This window comes from Hemibagrus wyckioides, linkage group LG11 (genome assembly GCF_019097595.1).
Source record: "Hemibagrus wyckioides isolate EC202008001 linkage group LG11, SWU_Hwy_1.0, whole genome shotgun sequence".
Lineage (NCBI taxonomy): Eukaryota > Metazoa > Chordata > Actinopteri > Siluriformes > Bagridae > Hemibagrus > Hemibagrus wyckioides.
This window is the reverse complement of record NC_080720.1, coordinates 21,327,629-21,349,798: the sequence shown is the minus strand read 5'-3', so window position 1 is coordinate 21,349,798 and position 22,170 is coordinate 21,327,629. Positions and strand designations below refer to the sequence as shown.

The 22,170-nt window shown below is 38.1% G+C and overlaps 1 protein-coding gene across 4 annotated transcripts; it reads left to right on the top strand.

Annotated features, from left to right (window-relative positions):
• The first annotated feature begins 980 nt into the window (after window positions 1-980).
• Window positions 981-21,821, top strand: LOC131361580 (RNA-binding protein 10). Of its 4 annotated transcripts, XR_009206049.1 has the most exons (24): window positions 981-1,050; window positions 5,178-5,278; window positions 6,437-7,943; window positions 8,814-8,903; window positions 9,012-9,081; window positions 10,207-10,280; window positions 13,736-13,807; window positions 13,912-14,209; window positions 14,819-14,976; window positions 15,086-15,186; window positions 15,810-15,873; window positions 15,971-16,025; window positions 16,111-16,190; window positions 16,276-16,384; window positions 17,067-17,164; window positions 17,288-17,548; window positions 17,680-17,826; window positions 17,989-18,057; window positions 18,182-18,430; window positions 18,566-18,640; window positions 18,826-18,902; window positions 19,927-19,981; window positions 20,175-20,226; window positions 20,325-20,410. XR_009206049.1 is itself a non-coding variant. In XM_058402849.1 (23 exons), exons 2-23 carry the CDS (start codon window positions 5,232-5,234, stop codon window positions 20,412-20,414), a joined length of 3,843 nt encoding a protein of 1,280 aa, XP_058258832.1. In that variant the 5' UTR covers window positions 981-1,050; window positions 5,178-5,231; the 3' UTR covers window positions 20,415-21,820. The 4 variants fall into 4 exon arrangements, 3 of the variants coding, with proteins under 3 accessions (XP_058258832.1, XP_058258833.1, XP_058258834.1); XM_058402849.1 differs by lacking the exon at window positions 19,927-19,981 and having other exon boundaries at window positions 20,325-21,820; XM_058402850.1 differs by lacking the exon at window positions 19,927-19,981 and having other exon boundaries at window positions 13,915-14,209; window positions 20,325-21,818.
• Window positions 21,822-22,170: the final 349 nt, after the last annotated feature.

The window sequence follows — 22,170 nt, the reverse complement described above, 5'->3', positions numbered from 1 at the left end:
ACACTGCCATAAATCATTCAATTTTTCATATTTTCATTCATTCATATAGTTTTTTTACAATTAGTAAATTACAATTGAAGAATTGAACAATTGAGAGTGGCAGCATTGTGATATCGCTTACAACCATCTCTTGTCAAAAAATGCTATTCTCTCCAGTTTATCCTGTAGGATCTTATTTATTTTTTAGAATTGTATTGGAACTTACTGAGAGTTTAAAGGAAAAAGAAAGTTAATTAATGGGGTCTCAGACACGAATACCTGTGATCACTAGTCAAAATACTGAGTGGTAGGACTAAAAATTCTTATTGCTATTAGTAACTCAGAAATTATTATTATGAAAACTAAAGCCATGTTGCATGGGGCATCATGGGCTTAAGAAATGAAGCAAATGTCTTTACTTAATAATTTCTTTATACCTACATTCAATGTTCTTTATAACAGTTGAAAAACACAGATAGGGCTTTTTATCACCTTTCTATCAGAACCAGTATTTCTGCAATTTGAGCAACAGTAGCTTGTCTGTTGGATCGGATCACACGGGCCAGCCTTCACCCCCAACATGCATCAATGAGCCTTGGCCGCCCATGACCCTGTCGCCCATTCACCACTGTTCCTTCCTTGGACCACTTTTGATAGATACTGACCACTGCAGACACCCCACAAGAGCTGCAGTTTTGGAGATGCTCTGATCCAGTCGTCTAGCCATCACACTTTAGCCCTTCGTCAAACTCACTCATAACACCCCCCCCCCTTCGGTCTCATTAATGGATGGAGTAGAGAGGCAGGGTGGCACACTGTGTCTAGCAAAGAAACAGAAAGTATATAATCATTACTTTTATACCTACAAAGTGCACCTCTATATTAGGTTTACTTCATAAAACTGCTAATTAAAGTAAATACAAGGCTATTTACACTTTACAAACTTGTTTCTTTACATGCATGAAATGCGTGATGACAAATACGCCCCCTACTCTGCCGGAAGTGCGGTGTTGCTGTTGTTCGCTAGTTTCCGGTCGCGTTGTGAAAAGTCTCGATTACATCGCAGTAAAGGTTAGTTCCATGACTGTTTTGTGTTCTTTTTAAACTTTTTACAATTTCGTATTCATCATGAACAATTGTTAGTTATTGTAGAATTACAGGGCTTAAAATAACTGTCTTGCTATTTCAGTAATTGTAGCCAGGCTAGTAAATACATTTAGCTAGCCAGTTTGGTAATTCTCTTTTGCTAGCACTGATGGTTAGCCAGCCATCTCTCCGATAATTTAACGTAATAGAAATAAGCTCGATTTATAAATTCTGTCCCTCTTAGCTAACTGTGTGCGCTGTGATTTGAGCACTAGTCGATAACTCTAGCTGGCTTCCATGGTAGAGGTCTAGCTGCTAGGTTAACGCTCGCTTTCTTAATTTTCCTTTAACACACTTTCACACTATTAACCAGCAGGAGCTCGGTTTCAGTTCCGACTAATAACGTCCGAGTGATTACAGTGTAAGTGTTAGGAATCTAAATTGTATTGGTACAGTTAGCTATCACCGCACGAGAGTGTTTTGAGACATAAAAACGACAAAATATTTGTCAAGTAGCCACTGGGAATGGGATGTAATGCAGTGTTTAAAAAGTGAGTGGCTATGTACAATATATTGCCAAATGTTTTGGAACACCCCTCCAAATCATTGAATTCAGGGATTGGGCTTGGTCCCATAGTCCCAGTGAAAGGAACTCTTAATGCTTCAGCATGCCAAGAAATTTTGGACAATTTCATGCTCCCAGCTTTGTGGGAACAGTTTGGGGATGACCCCTTCCTGTTCCAACATGACTGTACACCAGTGCACAAAGCAAGGTCCATAAAGACATGGATGAGCGAGTTTGGTGTGGAGGAACTTGACTGGCCTGCACAGAGTCCTGACCTCAACCTGAGAGAACACTTTTGGGATGAATTAGAGTGGAGACTGTGAGCCAGACCAAAACTGTGATGTCTGCCTTTATATGCACATGAATTTAATATGGAGTTGGCCAGCCCTTTGCAGCTATAACAGCTTCAATTCTTCTGGGAAGGTTTTCCACAAGGTTTAGGAGTGTGTTTATGGGAATTTTTGACCATTCCACTGGAAGTGCATTTGTGAGGTCAGGCATTTATGTTGGGCGAAAAGGTATCGCTCGAATTAATCCCAAAGATGTTCTATCGGGTTGCGGTCACTCTTACTCATCCATGTCTTTATGGACCTTGCTTTGTGCACTGCTGTGTAGTCATGTTGGAACAGGAAGGGGTCATCCCCAAACTGTTCCCACAAAGTTGTGAGCATGAAATTGTACAAAATGTCTTGGTATGCTGAAGCATTAAGAGTTCCTTTCAGTGGAACTAAGGGACCAAACCCAGCCCCTAAAAAACGACACCTGAATTCAATGATTTGGAGGGGTGTCCCAAAACCTTTGGCAATATAGTGTATTTATTTGTTTATTTTTTTGGAAATTAACTCCTGGTCCACCTTATAAAGTAGACCAATGATATGAATGATAACGACTATGCTGAATTAGGGTTGGACGTGAACGTTGATGTTAAATGTAAACTAGGGATGCACAATATGAAAAATTTAAACCAATACCGATAACCAATAATTAAGTCCTTCTCATGGCCAATAATGATAACCAATAAGTTCATATTTTTATATTAGAATTTTCATATAATCTGCAGTTTGTGCACCCAGGAGAACAGAAAATCTAAGCTGCACTGATGAAACTGATATTTCAGTAGCTCTGGCCAAACTGTAATAGCAAACATCAGTCCTGACTCTTCAGATGTTTTTATTTTTTGTGTAAGGCACTACAATAAGAACAGAAAGTGTTTAACAGAGCTATGACAGAACTATCTGCAATGAACAACTCATTAACAACAAATTAATATTCAAGTATTTCATGCATAACAAAGAAATGCATCTTTTAAACCTTTTTAGTGCATGAGGGAAGGTATATAGACCTTAAATCACATGCTCCATGTTTTAGGCCTAGCGCTAGTAGCTGCTGCTTCATATTCTTTTAATACAGCTTCGCCGCGGCGACAACCCTTCAAGTGAGATATAAGATTTGTTGTGTTAAAACTTGAAGACTTTTTACCTCCTCTCGGAATCTTTGCTGAACATGTGTTGCAAATAGCAATGGCGTTGTCCTCCACTGCCACCGAGAAAATCTTCCATACCGGTGAAGACATGTTCACAGATGATAACCTAATGAGCACGACAGGCTGAGAGTCACTGCAGTTTAAAGCTGAATCTTGGATAAATCAGACTTATTGATTTACCAGCAAGCGTACTTTATCTAGTCTAGTTATCGGATTTAATTTATTTATCAGAGCAATAAAAATGACCCATTCACCCAGTCGATAATTTATGTCTGATAAATATCGTACATCCCTAATGTAAACTAAATGCTTGGCATTTTCCTCCTTTCAGTGGACATTACAGTGATTTGATACAGACTTCAATGATTGGTTAAAATTCGTGAATTTTTTACCTGCCAGCCTGTAAAATGAGATGTTAAATTACTCAAATGTTTCTTTACTATCTCATAGTGTACAGTATATAGTAAATCCTCTCTGGTATTCTCTTGATCTCTTGGTTTAATTTCTTCACATTTGAAATTCTAGGAGCTTAAAACAGTCAAGGCAAAAAGTTAATAATTTCTGGAAATAATATTAATAAGTTAGCATACAAATTGCAGTTTGGTTCTGCCCTAAATAAGATATTCCACATAACACATTTTACATATAGTCCACAAAATACAACAATAACTGGATTTACACAAATAAACCAGTTGAAATGTTTACATATTCTTCATTCTTAATCTTGTGTGTTTTACCTGGGTTATTAGCAAGTGTTTTTATTTGTTTGTTTATAGTTTTCATGAGTCCTTGTTTGTCCTGAGCAGTTACAACTCCCTCTGGTCTTCAGAAAAATCCCCCAGATTCTGCACATTCTTATTAATTGTTTATTCAATTATTCATCTTCTGCATTCTGATACTCCAGAATTGCAACACGATACATTGAGAGCCATGGGGGTGTAAACTTTTAAACAGGATGATTAGTGTAAGGTGTTATTATTCTGACATCTGAGTCACATGTAAATGTCTTGTGTAGGTTCAGAAAGACAGTTCTAAATGCCAAAAATAAGATCTTTTAAACAAAATCTTAACAATTCACAAAGATCACCGTGTTCAAACGTTTGCATCCCCCCGGGAATAAAAACATTTGATTTGATCATCCAGGTAACAGCACACAATATTTGGAATCAAAGTCTGTGTAAACATTTGAACTGGTTAATTTGTGTTGATTTAGTTATTAGTACATCTTGTGTAAATATCTGTTAAGTGGTATCAGGGTAGTACTAAGTGGAAAAAAAAAAAGCATTTTTAATGATTATAAACTTATGACCAGAACCGTATCACTATAGTGAGGTAAAATTTTAAAGTAAATTCCAGTGTGTTTACTCTGAGAAACATTTGTCATAAAAAAAAGCAAAGTATGACAAGAACAATATTTAATGTTTAATAAACAAGCAACAAATATAGTTTATTGTTTTATTATTGGGAAAAGGTCAAGTGTATGATGAAATACTGCGCTTGTATACCGATATGTGTATCTTCTGCTCAAACACATGCACCGTCAATGACACAGCATGTCAAGCATTTATACATTTACTGTGAAGAGTAATGAGTTACTGTAACTAATATTAACACTACATTTTAATTCGTTTTGAATGTCGGCTTTGTCATGTTCCTGTACATAAGCAGGCCATTAGATAGCAAACTGTGCATGAGCACTGAGCTTGAAGTTTTTAAATTGCCCAATCATCACACTCAATCCACACCCCAGATATGAATAGAATGTCATAAAGAAGGATTTTCAGATCATTAATCCTCTCTATTTGGGAGTTTGTATGGATCTGCACTATCAATAAGAACAGTGAGAATTAACCCACACTAAAAAAGCAGTCTGATTAAGCTCTTGGAGTGTGAGTGTGTGTGTGGCATGTACAAGGAGAACTGACCCTTCCAAAATGCCAGCTTAAGAACATTGGACAGAATTACTACTCCTTGATATTTGAATTGAATAGTTTTAATGCCAAAAGTGAGTTATTTATAAATTATAAATCATGGATTTGAGTAATTATGGCAGTGTGTTTGCAGGTGAGCAGCTTTCTGAGCAGACTAGACTGGTGGAAGCTGAGAAGTTGAACCATCATGTGGAATGGTTCAAGATCTGGACCACGAGGGGGGATGCCCTTTTGGTAAGCTCAGTCAAAGTGCTTATTGTCACCAGGGATGGGGAAAATGACATTTTTAGATTCATCCCAATTGCAATCGTCATTATTAGTTTAATTTGCTGCTAGTACAACTAATGGGGATAATATTAATAGAACCATCTCAGAACAAGTGTATTAATATAGCTGCTAAAACAGTTTGATGTTTATTTGTGATTGGATTGGCCTTTTGTCATTTTATAGACACATGCTCGACTTCTCTTCACATCTGTATGAAGCTGTATGAGGAGACGCTGCATGTGTATAGAGTTGCACCAGTTGAATGTCCAAGTGAGCTTAAAAACGGGTGTCATGACAGTCCTAGACAGACCTTCAAGCTGACAACAAAATATCTGAACTGTATAGTAGCTTTTATTGGCCAAAGACCTCCCAAGAGGCCGTCTGACTGATGTAAAGCAACCAATCAAAGCTCTTGGGCCGACTCAGGCACACCGTGGCCCTGTGACGCAGAAGCCACATCTGGTCTGGGCCACATGCCTACTGTTGGTATTTGCATGGCTTCACTAGTGGTCTCATCACAGGAAGTTTTATGTCCAGATATACAGTGTCAATCTTTGAATGCTAGTGATATCTTAGGTGTCGCTGTATGGTGACTCTTTATATCTGCAAAAAACTAGCAAACAGGAATGTTTAGCAATCAGTGATTCACATAACATGAGAAATTTCAGCAAATGACAGGAAGGGAAAATAATCAAAGTAATCTCTACTCAAAATAATCTCTAACTAAGAAGTGGCATCATGGTGGTTATGTAAAACATGCTATTTTACCTGATTATAGCACTTTTTAATATTTCTTTTAAATAATACTTATGACATAATTGTGTATTTGACACTTGCACATGTGTTATACAAATGTTTTGTTCTACACATATAAAAGTATAGTGTGTTGCACATTGCAATTATATGATGCTTAAAGAATTTTACATTAAGAGAAAGTTGTAAGTTTAAGTATAAATTTTACCATGATGCCTGCAGAATCCCAAGCTTATAATATGTGATATGAGATATTGTACAGCATAACTGAATCTGCTTTGTGCTTCACACATTATGTACAAAGCTTGGTTTCCTTTGTGCTTTTATTACAAAATGAGAAAGACACTGGTAAATCACATGGTATGATTGCAGTGGGGACCCACGCGGGGAGATGTTTGAAGGAAGAAACAGACCAATGCCTGGCTTCAGAGGACGTGAAGGAATGAATATGGGCACTCAGGACAGACCCCCTATGGACATGAGGAGGTTTGACTACCCACAAGATATGATGGGACGGAACATGGGTCTGCTTGATAGAGGAAGAGACTCTCCTCGAGACTTCTTCATGCCCGAAAACGAGCTCGATTTTAGAAGACGATTGGAGATGGAGCAAAATGCACCTGGTTATATAGGATCGGGTCGGCCTCCTTTAGATATGGGTAGCAGGGACATGCAAGTTAGGAACATGAGGGGGCCTGAAGATCAATTCATGGACATGAGGGAGAGGGACAGATTTCGTATGGACATGCCTGGTTTCAACATGTCACCTATGGATATTAGAAGAAGGCTTGCTATGGAATCTATGGACAGAAATGACCATATAAGAGAAAGAGAGCGCCCACAGATGGGCATGAATGACATTGATGGATTTAGTATGGACATGCCTCCCCGGGAAAGGTCAGGGGACTTCGATAGACGAGGTTGCGCCCCTTCCTTGAATCCCAGAGGAAGGTTTGAGTCCGATATGGATTTCAGGAATCGAATGGGACAGGCAGGTGATTTTAGAGATCGCTCTCCACAGATGTTTCGTGGTAATGATGGCATGAATCTTAGGGGAAGACCTGATCTGCCTTTAGATCGACAAGGTCCAGAAAAAGACATTCTTAAGGTAGGTGAACCAACACTGAGGGACCGAGAATTTCCTGAACAAGCTGAGAACAGGCCTGGGTTTCGAGGAGAAGATAAATCCCTCTCAGAGGAGTGGTGCAGGAGAATGAATAGAGGTCCTAACTTATCCAGAGATGTGAAGAAGCGATTTCCACTTGGACCTGGCAAGGAAGGTGAATTAGGAGAACCATCACAGTTCAAAGATAGAGAGCGGCCATCAGTGGAGATTCCAGCTAAGGATCGTGGCAATTTAGAGTTCTCTCGATCAGAGAGAGAGGGTTCTACAGTCCAAAATTGGGACAATATTCAAACTGATGTCAAAAGCAGAGATCCATCTCATCCTGTAGCACAGAAACTACCACTTTTACCACTGAATCCCAGTCTAAATATCCCAAACAAAGACAAACAAGGTCAACACTGGTCAAGAGACGAAAAGCCTGACAGCACCATACCCCCAGGTGGAAGACACCCGTTCTTTCCAGACAAGAACCTGTCGGTCAAAGAGAGCCATTTCTCAGCTGATCAAGGAAACTTTAAGGGAAAAGATATGCCTCTTGAGGAGAGTCAAAAGAAAGGGAGTCTTCTGCCTGGGCCAAGAGATCCACAGAGTAACAGAGAGGGAAGACGAGATCAGGATTACGGAGACATTGATTACAGGACAAGTTCGGCACAGAAATATGATTATATCCTTGAGGAACTTCAGGGGCCTGAAAAGAACCTGAAAGCACCCAAATCAGCTCCGCCTGAAAGATCAAATGCCTCTGGTTCTCAGGTCAGTGTCTTTATTTTTTCTGTATTGCGTGGAAAATGGTGTTTATTGTAGTAAATTTTGAAATGTACAGAATGTTTATTTAATTGTCCTGGAAGAGACATTATTAGGGCTGGGTGTTGAATCGGGTTTTTATAGGGAAAAAATGACTATCTATAGTAAACTTTCCTTGCCTATTTTCACAATAAATAGTTGCACAAATATTTTCTTTAAGATCCACAACACTTTGTGGACTTAACAACACTACAGCAGTTGTACGGGATACCTAGCCGAAAGGCGACACGTGTTCCAAAACCTCAAAGGAGAAAAAAAGAAACTTCAGAAACGTAGAAATGATTGACCGTAGGGAGAGACTCTCCAAATAGTCACAGATGATTAATTTGTAGCATATTTTGTATTTTATAGCAAAAGATTTTTTCGATTAGAACGGCCATGGGTGTTTCAAAAAGCTAATGAATGTACTTGATCCCAATGTGTTGAGGCATAAATCTTTTGATCATGCTGGCTGTAGAGAGTAACAGCTTGCCGATTTAAGAAATAAATGACTGTTCAGAACCGGATCAAACCTGTTTATGCAGTATTAAACCTTAAACTGGACACTTCTTGAACTTCGACTTAAGGCAGCTAACTCTGTGGAGTTTACTTGTATTTACACAAGTTGTTTACATTAAATCTTGAGGTCGAACAAACACATTTCCTTCCTCATTAAAGGTACGAAATGAATATCATGATAATATTTTTGGCCAGATCACCCAGCACTTAGATACTATGATTTTTCTAAGCTTCAGCTTAGAGTCTTGCCCAGCATTTAATGTTTCCTTGTGGACTTTTGTGACCTCCAGTGTTTGGATTAAATTTTTACATTTTGCACAGGATCAGGATTACCGGAATGCCAATGTTCAGGATAAGATCTCAAATACCATTGCCATCTCTGGAATTCCCAAAACTGCTACAATGCAGCAGGTGGTTTGTGTAATTTGTTTTTCTTTTTGTTTTTCCTGCCCCATTCATGTCGTCTTTAATAACCGTGCCATGGATACTCATAACCAAAAAAAATTTTTCCTTTCACAGATACTGGACGCGTTTGCAGTTAGGGATGGAGTTCCGATGCAAGGCATGAAAATAAGAGATGTTGTTCCAGGTGAGATTTCACAATTTCATATCTTCTATAATATTCGCAAACACTTCGCTTTTCGCTCCTCGAACCTTGCGCTCATTACGGTTGTCTTGTAACCATTTACCACACCTTAGACACCTTAGATTTTTTTTTATTGTTGTTTATTTATTTATTTTTTTTATATACTATCATTTTTCTTGTTAAAACAATTGGTTTCCTGTCCCTCTTCCGTTTTCATCTTGTGCTGGAGCTTGTGCAGCTCTCTTTTAACACCGTCCATCTTATAAATGGTTTGTGGATTTAGTCCAGTAGACTGCTGGGAACGTGATCTTTCTCTCCCTCTCCCTCACACACACACACACACACACACACGTGACGATCCTACTTCTCAGTAAGATGTGAGGTTGTCACATATGGCCTCTTTTTGGTCGAACTCTAAGCTGTTTGAACATTAAATAAGGCCAATAATAAAAAATTTTATATACACAAAGAAATGGTTCTATGTTGTTGCTTGACATTTGGTTAAATTGGGACTCTAAGGTACAATATCCGCACTATTGAATTCTTATTTTTTTTTATTATTGCCTCAAAAATTCTTGAACAAGAAAATGTTTCCATACTGGATCTTGTCAGTCTTAAGAAATCCCAAAAATGTCACAGGACTAGCAACTTTTGAAGCTTTGAGGAGTCCCCTACACAAATAATACCTGTTTTACATGTGGCGATGATGGTCAGTTTTGCATTTTTCCAACAGCAGAACAATTTTTTTTAAATAACATGATAATCATGCGTTAAATTATCAGATACTTGAACTACATTTAGGTGTGATTTTTGCAGGTTGTAGCACAACATACCAACCATGCATTCCACTGTTTCAAGCAACATCAGACACAATGAACGTACCTTTACACTGTTGCAGGCTGAATGAACAAAAGCAATTGTTTGTATGATTGCTATTCAATTACCGAAAGCAACAAAAAAGCTCTTGTGCAATTCTGATGGTCACCACTAAGACCACTAAATGTATGGATTTAAGAGTATTAGGTCGCTGTTATATTCACCGTGATTTTTTTTTTTTTTTTATGTTTCCTATCTATTTACTGGAATTAACTAACACAGACCCATTTGTATTTCAAATGCTGTCCCCAGGTTACAGCTCCGATACGGCCTATGTGGAGTTTTTAAACATCGAGGATGCTGTCCACTTCATGGAGTCCAACCAGGTGGCCCATTCTTGTCCCTCTACAGCAGCTGTGTCTTCAAACAAAGAAGGCTGGGGCTGGGGCAGGGCCAAGGGTGGGATTGGGTGGTCAGCACATGGGAGGGGCACATGGGAATACTCAAAGCGCCTTTATCCTCTCTATAAGTTATAACACACATGAAAGTATTAGCAGTCTATAAAAAAAAAAGCAGCCCATTTTTTAAAAAAAATAATTGTCCTTTAATCGGCTTGCGTGACACACAAGGAGCGAATAACTTAACACTTATATACGTTTGTAATAAGAGTATATAATACTACACAGAAGAAATAGTAGAACACAAATGATCTTTTGTGAATTTTTCATGTTTTAATTAGAGAGATATATATTTTTTGGTCGAGTGTTTTTGAACTTTATCATCATATAACTGTGTGGCTTATCCGGGTAAAAATTCAGATTTAAGATTTGTAAGCATTTGTTGATGTTATCCATTTGCTGACTGATGAACTTGCACGGTTTATTGTCTATAATTTCACTCTCTTTTTAAATTAGCGTTCGGTCACTTCATCATTTGATGACTTTATCCAGGTTCATGGTTGCAGTGATGCAACTGCTTCCATTTCTTTATGGTGCTACGGCATCACTCGTTGTTCACACATCCTCACAGCTTCTTATTGACTTAAAAAAGATTTTCATCACCACTTGTCTCACCACTTTTCGAAAATCAGCAAGTTTATATGACCTGCAAGTTGTTCCATACTCACTTGTCCATCATCATTAATTCCTTCTTGACATTTATTGGCATCACTCACACATCACTTTTCTTCTTTTCGCTTAAGACTCTTCAGCCCTTGCCTTTTGTCATGTGGAATTCTGTCCTTCCTTGCTTCCCATGTTTGACTTCATGTTTCAGTCTGGAACACTTCACATGGATATCCAGTGGGCTGAAATTTTAAGCGTCCGATTTTTCAAGGCTTGGCTCTGTTTGAAATGCCTTGACTTGTTTCACATGTTGACTCTGCATTGTTAACGTTGAAGGAGTTGAAAATTCAGTTGGTTCAGAGGTTGGTTTTTGTTTGTTGGTGCCATTTATGCCATTTTTCTGCTGGTTAGATCTAGCCCATGTTCTTTATCCTTTTAGATCATTGTATTTTGAAAAATCAGGTCAAGACTTGCATTTGTTTACTGCTAGTGTGGCACTCGTGAGGATGTTCGTCTTGCAAACCACATTCTTTAATATTATTACGGAAATGCTTATACCTGCACGCTCATTGGTTTGATGCATATGCTGGAGTGAAGGCAAAGTTTGAATGAGTTGATGGAAAGGAAAGTTAAAGGTGGTGTAATACTGATTGTAGGATCCTTCCTTCTGTGTTAGATTTATGTTCCAGTCCTGTCTTTGTTTAAGCTGCCTTGTTAAGCAAATGGTGCAGTAGGCTGATGTGCAGTAGCCTTCCTATTGGGAGTACATTGTTTCCTATCAAGAGGCTTTCATCATGAGTTTCTGCCTGGATTTATGGTGTATTTTTTAACCATTGCTTCTGAATCAGATGTTTCTTAAATATCTCTTCAAGACAGGACCTTGTGCCAGGTACTGCTAGAATTCCCTCTCATTACCTGCCTTGTAGTAATTTAACATGTCTGTATTCAGTAAATGTGTCCACATGAAAAACGGTTTCAAATATAGTTGGGAATGCACTGAATTAGGGATAATTTATCCTTTGGTGTGAAAAGAGTTTAAACAGTTTTGCACATGGTATACAGCAGTTTATAAAAGGTTCATTGGGTTAATAAAGGCTTCTGAAATAGAGTTAAGGAAGCAGTTCATGAGAAATCTTTCATTCATCTTTAGTAATGACTTTAACCTGGTCAGAGTCCTGGTAGAGGCAGAGCCTGTCCTGGGAACACTGGGTGTGAGGTGGGAATATATCTTGGATGGAATGCCAGTACGTTACACACACTTACACACCAAGGGGCAGTTGTGCATAGCCAGTCCACCAACAAGCGTGTTTTTGGGAGGTGGGTGCGAAACTGGAGAACCGAGCAGACACCCTTGCAGATTTCCACAAAAACAGTAACTCAAGCTCTGGCTTAAACTGTGGGCCCTGCATCTGTACGTATGAAAAAACAGATGCACATAGTAACAAGAAATACACAGTTACTGCATACATAAATGTAGATTTTAAAAAAGATTACAAACCTAGACTATGGTAAAAGTGAATGGAAAACCCTGAAGTAGAATCCACTTAGTAATAAATAAGTATTTAGTGAAGTGAAACATTTTTACACGTCTTGACTATGGAGGTAAGTTGGGGTCAGACCACGGGTCACCATTATGTGCCTTGACCAAGGGCTTTTTTTGGAGAATAAGGAATTGATCTCTGCTGATTAGCACAGATAATAACAATAGAACTGCCATTATCTTCAAATTTCACGATGAAATGTTCTATACGTTCTGTCTGCCTTCTATATCATTTGCACAAAGAAAATGGGCAGAGTGTTCAGTGTTCATTTTGATTTTTGTTATTGTTGTTGGGAAACACTTAAAAGGTAATTATTAATCTGACTCTTTTGTTTTCTCAATTGTGCCATACTTGGTTACTAACCTGTTTTTAATTAGCATTACATGCTACTTGCTTTATATGTAAATTAACCTAATGTAGTAATGCCTTTTCCCTTTTTCAGTAAGTTAAATTCTTAAAAGATGAAGTAATTACTGCTCTCAGACAAACACTTTTTCTTCTCAAACATTGGTCAACTCTAAAAACCCTTTTTGTGTTTTTTTTTAAGGCACTGATTTTTTCATTTTTTTTGGGAGTACCTCGATTATTAAAATGGAAGAGGGCTGGATTTCTATAGGAGCTGAGTACCTGTTATACTCTTGTCTCCACCACAGACATCATTGAGCATTTGAAGGCTTCAGCTTAAAGGAGTTGGTGTTGATTTTATAATGAACTGAGATGTTGAGCTAATTTATGAGTTGCTCAGGAGCTCCTGGTTACACAACTCCAACTGACTGTATATGACTGTAGAAAGGACATTATTCATAATCACACTCTCCGGTGTTTATTATAATTTTTATAATCACACTCTCCAGTGTTTATGGAAATTCACACTGCGGTGTCACCCATATGAGGATGGGTTCCCTTTTGAGTCTGGTTCCTCTCAAGGTTTCTTCCTCTTACCATCTAAGGGAGTTTTTCCTTGCCATAGTTGCCTCCGGCTTGCGGATTAGGGATTAATCCAAATACATTTAAATACAAGTCTAATATTAATCTTGAAGCTTTGAGACAGTGTCCAATGTTAAAAGAGCTATACAAATAAAATTGAATTGAATTGAAACACATCCTTACCGATTGCTTCTAAAGAATCTGACCTGATCTGATGACTTCTGGAAGAAACCTTGCCCAGATGCATTTGTAGAGGAAAATCTATCCGAAAATTCAGAGATTGTCACTTATGATTTTTCTGTCTTTCAGGGATCTGTTAAAGTTGGTAGCAAGACTGCCTTACTGAAGTACATTCAGCCTGAAAGAAATATAAAAGAACCGGTACACTTTCCCTTTATTGTATAATTATCTAATAGAAGTTAAATTCATATCAAATTGCAACTCTGTTTAGAAGTTGAATAAAACATGATGATTTCTCTGACCAGCAGCATGACGACCAACCCCATAAAGCCATCCCGTCTCCCCAAGATGGGCTGCTGCCATGTCCAGTCATGCCCAATCCCCCACAAGTGAAAGATGAAGGTAGTGCCAAGACCCTGCCCGATCCCCTCTCTCAGGGAGGGTGGCAGAGGAGTTCCACCCTGACCCCTGAAGCCTGGCAGCAGCAGGTTGATAAGCAGCTTCAGCAGCAAGAGATGGAGAAGCGGGCTGAGGAATGGGCTCATCAGAAAGGACCTCGTGCCAACCAGCAATTATCTGATCCGGTTTTCAAGGAAAGCAGAAGTGAGCACAGGCTTTGCTACATGCTTCAGTTTCAGATTCAGAAGTCAAATTTCACATGTACAACCACACATGAAGTAAAATACTTTTTCAGCTGTCCATGCCATAAAAATTGAATCAAAATAGAATAGACTAATAATACAATTACAATAAAAATGAAGCAATCTGACTATTAGGGATTAAATACAGATGTGTGCAATTATGTGCAATTTTAGTAAAATAGTGACTGTTGTGAAGACAAGTCCAGAAAAACCCAAGTTTTAATTCTTGTCCTGTTTGATGGTCCAAATGGCCTGCAGGAAGAAGCTCCTCTTCATTCTCTCTGAGCTTGACATTAAGGCGCTGACGCGCTCTGACCACAATATAGAGCACAGTCCATTGTTTGGATGGCTGAGACTTTTACAATCTTCCTGGTCTTAGTTGCTGTAGATAGTCAGGGAGTTCAGGGCTAATTGCACAACCCTCTGGAGGGCTTGCCTATCTTACTTGCTGTTTGTAATCATCAGAGAGATGGTCCCCATGTTTCTCAGCAAATACGGTGTTTATGCTGTGTTAAGATCGTCTCTGAACACTGTTAATTTTTCATTTTCACCTTTTTTTTCACCCTTTTAGCCATGATAATTAAGAACATACTGCCCACCACTACAGTGGAGACGATCTTAAGGGCACTGGATCAATTTGCTTACCTTGATGAACGCAACGTTCGACTTGTTAAAGGGAAGACGCCTGGATCCAAGTGCTTTTGCTTTGTCGACATGGACTCGCATGAGGTAGCATTATGACAATGCTTTATGATTCATTTTCAATTTTTTGTGCATCTCTCATCTTTGAATCTGTCATGATCTTAACAAGGTGACTTTTTTGCCATCTTTTTGCCAGCACGTGACCCGGTTGGTAGACCTGCTTACCAAACCTCGTCCAATTATGATCGATGGAGTCCGAGTATATGCAGAAGTAGCAAAACCTCTAAAGAATCAGAAGTGAGTTGCACAGTAAAGCATTCCCAAGTGGGACGGATTCACAAAAATATTCTTATGAAAAGAATTCAAAGAAGTTTTAAAAAATGTTCCAATATTCTTTAAATATTGCTCATTTTTTCCTTAAAAATAAATTGACAATAATTTAATAGCTACAATTTCAATACTGCCAATTTTTATACATCAGTTTATTTATTGTTATTTTTTCTTTAGTATTATTATATTTAATAATTATGTAAGTTTTGTGATTTTGTAAAGTTTAATATTTAAAACAACCCAATAAACTTTCCCTTTGTGGATCTACAAGTTGGCTGTTATCGTAATTTAAAGTTATTAATATTGATTTAAAATAAAAATCTGAAAGTTTTGTCCAGGAACCCTCATAAAGAAAAAATAACATTCCTTAGTAAGAATTTTTAGGAATACAAAATATTCTTAACTTTTTTAAGTTTGCAATGAAGCACAATGTAGCAGTTAAGAATAATTTTTTATTAATAATGTATCATGAAGCCGATATTTAAAGTCACTACAGTTCTGTCTGTGGTGATTGTATGGTTATAATTTTTTTTTAAATTTTCTTCACTTTTGACTTACGCTTTTTTTTTGTTTGTTTATTTTCCTTCCAGCTACCGGCGGGACCATGATAAGTCAAATACTTCTCTTCTGGGTTACCCACCTGATGTTATGGAGGTTGCTATTTTAGTTCTCAGGGTCAATATACCAATGATCACTTTTATACTGTTTTATGTGGAATATACCTTAAATGCCTGTTGATTTGTTTCTACAGCAGCAACAGCAATACTTCCAGCAATCTCACACAGCCATCCCAACTGCCACACAAGGTAGGCTTATGTGGAAATGACTAATTTATTGATTGGATTAAGAATAAGATACTGTACATGGTATAGAGTCTCTTTATGTATGTAGGTATGGGTGCACCTGCCGAGCCCATGCAAACAGACTTTTCCGTGCCTGCAGCCTCATTACAGAGCTCAAGCATAAACCAAGTGAGTTCCTGATACACGTCCACATTCATTTATATTCATATCATATATAAGATAATTTTTAAAACATTTTTCTGGCATTGTTCAGGGTGCGATGTATGCAGAGGCTTCGGTCAAAGCTACACAGCAACAGACTGCTTCTACAAGTGACACTGTTCACACTGGCTCTACTGGTGAATCTGAAGACTTTAGCTATAGTAAGATTTAGTAACATTTATTTTTACTGGAACTTTGGTTTCCATCATTGAACAGTATAATGCAATACACCTAATGTTACAACCCTAATTGTGCTCATACTCAGGTTCCTGTTACTCAATCGGTAATATTTGACTCTGTAGTATACAGTTACAGAAATATTTCTGTTCACACTATCGGGTATCACCCAGATAAGGATTTCTTCCTTTTTGAGTCTGGTTCCTCTCATGATTTCTTCCTCATATTATCTGAGGGAGTTTTTCCTTACCACCATTTAAAATTTATATCCAGATTTCTGGGCTGCTGCTGTGACAATAGCCATTTTTAAAAGCTTTGCTTATGTACATATTGAATTGAATTAGAATATTGAATTTTCATTTATTAATTAACAAACATGAGTAAAAATGTGTATGAATTAAAATGCATATACTGAGCCATCAAAACACATTTTAACTATTACAGCATCCAATTTGAATCTTTTGACATTAATTTGCACCCTTTTCTCGTCACCACAGTTTTTAATATTTTGTGTTTTATAACATTTGTATGCTGTAGCCATGGTATACAATATATTGCACAATGTTTTTTTTTTCTATGGGAATAGTGAATTTCACTGTCTATGGAGCTTGTGCATGTCATAATGTTTTTGAATCTTGATTCTTAAGGCTGTCATCTTTTCCTCAGGTTCCGACACTCCAGATTTGTCTGCCTTCCTGTATGACGCTACATCCGGCTTCTACTACGACCCCCAGACCACCCTGTACTATGACCCGAACTCAAGGGTATGTTTAGAAATGCTTTCTCTCGGATCATTTTGGAGCAGCTTGTGTTAGGACTGTTTGGATTTGCAGTACAAAGGCACAGTGTGTTTAAAATTAGAGTGTAAATTGTTGGTGTGTTTGTAGTATTTCTATAATGCTCAGACACAGCAGTACTTGTACTGGGACAGTACATCAAAGATCTACATACCAGTGGAAGGCGAAAGCTCGGGTGCAGATGCTCAAAAACAGAATGTACCTGTGGAGAGCGAGTCTGCAGCATCTGAGGAAATAAAAATACCATCAGAAGGAGGGCCAGAGCGAAAAGAGGACGAAGAGGCTATGCCACGCTCTGAGAAGAAAGAAAAAGAGAAAGAAGACAAACCCAGAAGCCTGGCAGCATTTAAGGTGTGTTTGTGTTATTTGTACACCTTTTAAATGAGCTGCTGCTACACTGCCACATAAATTTTTTTTTTTTTTTTTTTTTTTTGCTGTAGATCAGGGCTAGTCTAACTTCATGTCATGTTTAATATCTTCAGATCATGAAAGATATGGAGCGCTGGGCCAAGATCCAGAATCGGCAGAAGGAAAGTGTGCGAGCACCATCTCCTGTTCTTAGGAGTGGAGCTGAGGAGAAGAAGGCTTCCAAAGCTGCTGATGCAGCCTTTGCTGTATTTGAGAGGAAGGTCAGACAGCTGTTTGTTTTTTTGGGGTTTTTTTTCCATACCCTGCTTACAAAAATCTATATCTATTTCTCTGAGATTTTTCATTTGTGCTTTTATGAATATCCATGTGTACCTTGGTAGGTAGTTAGTAATTATTTTTCATATTGTCCCACACTTTCACAGACCACAGGAGGAGATGACTTGTTCAAAAAGCCTCTTGCTCCTCCAAAGAAAGAGGAGAAGGGATCCAAGGTGAATTTTAGCACAGAGCCTTACTCTGACACTGACATTCACATTTCAGCAGCATTACCTTAATTATGCTTGATGACCTATTTCTGTTTGAAAGCATACATTTACACATATTCTAAATTTGCAGAAGCCCATGGGTTCTCTGGGCATGTTAGCTGCTGACTATGCTGCAGGAAGTGACGAAGAGGACGAAGAAAAACACGAGAAACACGAAGCACCTGCCCCATCTGCCCCACCTGTCAAGAGCCAACCAGAGTCCCAGGAGAAAGAAGACAGACTGACAGACTGGAAAAAAATGGCCTGTCTGCTGTGTAGGAGACAGTTCCCCAGTAAAGACGCTCTGATCCGCCATCAACAGCTCTCAGACCTGCACAAGGTACCTTCACTCCTCAGACATGCTCGTGGCACTAGCTACTCTAGGTGTAGGATTTAATAGAATGAATGAACGTGAGTGTGAGAACTTTTTTGCTTTTAGATTTACTTACACTTACTCTTTCTTTTTTTATGCTAGCAAAATATGGAGATTCACTTAAAGATCAAAAAGTCAAAAAGGGAACTTGAAGCTTTGGAAAACCAAGAAAAAGAGGTAAGGATTTTATTTCTGTCGGTTGGGAGATTGTACAGTATTTTCTGTTTTTAAAACAGCCAGTCATTTACATATTAGCATTTCCTGGAGGGAAGAACAGTATCGTTATGATCACATGCTTGTAATAATTAAGCCATGCTGAATTCTGTGACTCTGCAACCTGACTTCTGTGCCCTGTGATTTAGATGCAATTAAAAGAGACTTGCAGTCCGCCTGACGCAAAGAAACGGAAACAGCAAAACGCATGGCCCAGTGGTTCACGGTATGCTTAAACAGAAAATGCATGATGTACCCATCATTCAGTTTATTTATTTATATAGTAGGGATGTAACTGAATACAAATTCATAATTTGGAGTAAACAGATACCGAATGAATACAGATAGGAGGTGCACTCTTTTTATTTTTGTGACCTGGAGGGCTTCACAAGCAATCCCACTAGATGAAACAAAGGTCACACAAGTGCATGCAAAGCAAAATTCCCAGCCGAACATCTCAAAAACCATTCAAAGAGACCTAATACTAGCCCAAAACATTTGGGCTTTGGATGAGGCAGATGCTCATACTGATTATGTATACTGATTTTTCTTAGACTTTGAAGTGTATGCATTACACAAACTTTATCCACTCCATATTCGCCCATTTCCTTCTCTCAAATCTTCCTTATCTTAAATCAGAAACTGTACTCTACATGACATACACTGTCTTCTTTCCATTTGTTTGCCTGGCCTGTGTTTATGGAAATTAGACTTGCTTTTCCCACCAGCATATTTGTTCCAAAACAATCCCAACGTAACGTGAAACCCTGACAACCCTGATCTCAAGACATTCGGTCAACGGTTTGCTCCAGTAGCCCGACCTACACCGCCTTAATGAACTCCATGCAAAGTTGAACCATATTTCAATGCAAACAACAGAAATATGCTTTGTTAAGGAGCCAACACTCCATATAGCTCATGCAGACCACATGCAGCTTATCTCAGCTTGACTCGCGTAAAATAATCATTTCATCAAATCTTAACTTCTTACTGGCGTAGTTGTAATGAAATGCAGCTCACGAGATCCAATTTAGACTACCAGCAGCACTGCGTCCCGGCATTGTAGTAGATTCTGATCACTTTTCCAGCAAACTTTTCCGAGCTTTCTGGAATGTTACAAACCCAAAAACTGGGGTAAATCCGATGTTGTATGGGTATTGTTTTAATTTCTAAAAAACAGTTCTCTGACTTGATGAAGACATAACTGTTGAGAAAGATGTATATCATGCTTACTCGGTCTTCTTAAATAGATAAAAAGATTGTTTGCGAGGTCCACATGGAATCTGCTACAGGAGTTTAATGAAGGTGTGTTATGCTAATTGTTATTTCTAATAATTTATGAATGAAAGCAAACAACAACAAAAAATCCATGCCCATTTCTGTCTGAAATAGCCATACATATAAGAATATTTGGAGCACTATTCAAAGCCAGATAGCAGCATTACACACACATTCTACAGACTAGCTAATGTTTCACCTAATCTTTGTGTTCTTGCAGAGACACACACAAAGGCAATGAGAGACCAGGGCTAGGTCTGGAGTCCACAGAGGTGAGCCACACCGATTAATACCACAAGACTGTTTTTCAGGCTTCTGTTTTTAGGGCATTTAATTAACTTTGTGTTCCTCTCGCTCACTTTCTCAACAGCGGAACAAGAAGGACGGCGTCTGGAACTACGCCACCTATAAGCAGGCTGTGCGGAAGGCTATGTTTGCACGGTTTAAGGAGCTGGAATGATGAGGGTGAAAGAATTAAATCACTGAAATGCACACTGTTTATGCCAGCGGCTCACTTCAGGCTTATTTTGTGAGCTAACACAATTCCTGGTGAATCTCTGTTTTGTGTTCTACTTGTGCCTGTACTGATTATACAGTTTTTTTTCTTAGTTCACAGTTCTGCTATCATTTTTATTTTATTATTATTATTATTGTTGTTATTGTTTTTTTTTTTTTGTTTTGTTTGTAGCTCAACTGTTCAGGACTTTGAAACCATTTTTCCCCTTTCTTTGTATGAAGTGTTTTTTTTAATGACAAATTGTAAAACTATTGTAATTGTAGTAATCAGTATTCTGTGAGTCAATAAACCGGCTGCCATCATCTCTATTCTATAATCATCTAATCTCTATAGTCTTCTTTTTTTTTTTTATCTCTTAACATGTAACATCTCATCTCACAGTTTGGGATGGAACTGAATCAGTACTATCCTGGATAATATGATTTCAGATATATGATGTCATTTATACTTGATATCCCATACCTGTACCTGAATAAAGAGAATAGCTATTTTTCTCACTGTGTTTTTGTAGTTTAGGTGATCATTTAGGCTCCCTGAGGAGTGGACACTATAATTATTATTTGAGGAGACCAAAAGATTTAACTCTTAAGATTTATCATACAGCAACTTTGACCTTTGGGTGGCAGTAGAGAGCTGCTTTTCTCTTGAAGACTGCTTAACTGTGGTCAAGGGTATGTATACACTTGAATCTAGATAGATGATAGATAGATAGACAAGGCTGCTCTAAGATTCTCATACAGCTCCATAATAATAAGGATATAGGATTTTCCTGATTCATCCCATCAGTTAGCTGAATCTGTTAGTTTGAGTGGTCAGTTAGTGTTGAATAATACTTAAAATTTTAGCCAAATATGGAGATTCCAACTTTAGATTCCAGGTTTTGTTTGACAACTGCAATTAAACAATTGCCAAGGGAGTAAGGGTGCTTAGTAGGTAATTAATCAAGTGTACCTGCTAAGACTGAACACCACCATCCCACCCCACCCCACCCCACCCCACCATACTCAATCATACGCTGGATGAATGATTTCCTCATTTCCTCATTAAACAAGAATGCTTGTTCTCTATCCAACATTCTACGTTTGTTGAATGAAAAGAATGTGGACTCTCACATTATTTGTTTTGAGTAGTCATGCCTAAATGATTGATCATGCCAAAGAGAAAAAAGAAAGAATAAGTAATCAGAAGAACCTACTTTGCTTGTTGAATGGCTCAGTTTTGCCCTCCAAAGGTGCATAAAATATTGTGATGTATCTATTTCTATTTCTAATAACATCTTATTGCCTTCTCTATTTGTTTTTATGTGTCTGATATTTGGCTGTATCTCAGTATAAAGCCAAGACTTTGATTGTCCTTTTACTGGCATCATGGTCCATAATGTGTTGGTTAAATATTCATATAAAACCGCTTCTGCTATCTTCCACACCACCTTCCCTTTTGTTCTCCTATGTTCCTGTGTTGTTGTTTTTTACCTTCTCTTGTTTTAGAATTAAAAGCACCAATGCAAGTACACTAGATTTTATGATTTTACACATTCCACATGCTTCAGTTGGTTGGTATTTGCCTTTAACATAGCAACGTTAGTTCAATTTTTATTTAAGCAAATGGAGCACTGAGATTAGAAGGTGGACTGTTTGCTCTTTATCTGAGCCATGCATTCTCATTTCCATCTTTTCTCATTAATCCCTCTATCCTCTGA

What these genes read in the sequence shown, in the direction of transcription:
- LOC131361580 (XM_058402849.1), top strand. Translation starts at nt 5,232, where the DNA reads ATGTGGAATGGTTCAAGATCTGGACCACGAGGGGGGATGCCCTTTTG. An exon ending in ACTTCATGGAGTCCAACCAG is followed by an intron (nt 10,281 to 13,735) that starts GTGGCCCATTCT and finishes TCTGTCTTTCAG; the next exon opens with GGATCTGTTAAAGTTGGTAG. An exon ending in AAGAGGAGAAGGGATCCAAG is followed by an intron (nt 18,058 to 18,181) that starts GTGAATTTTAGC and finishes CTAAATTTGCAG; the next exon opens with AAGCCCATGGGTTCTCTGGG.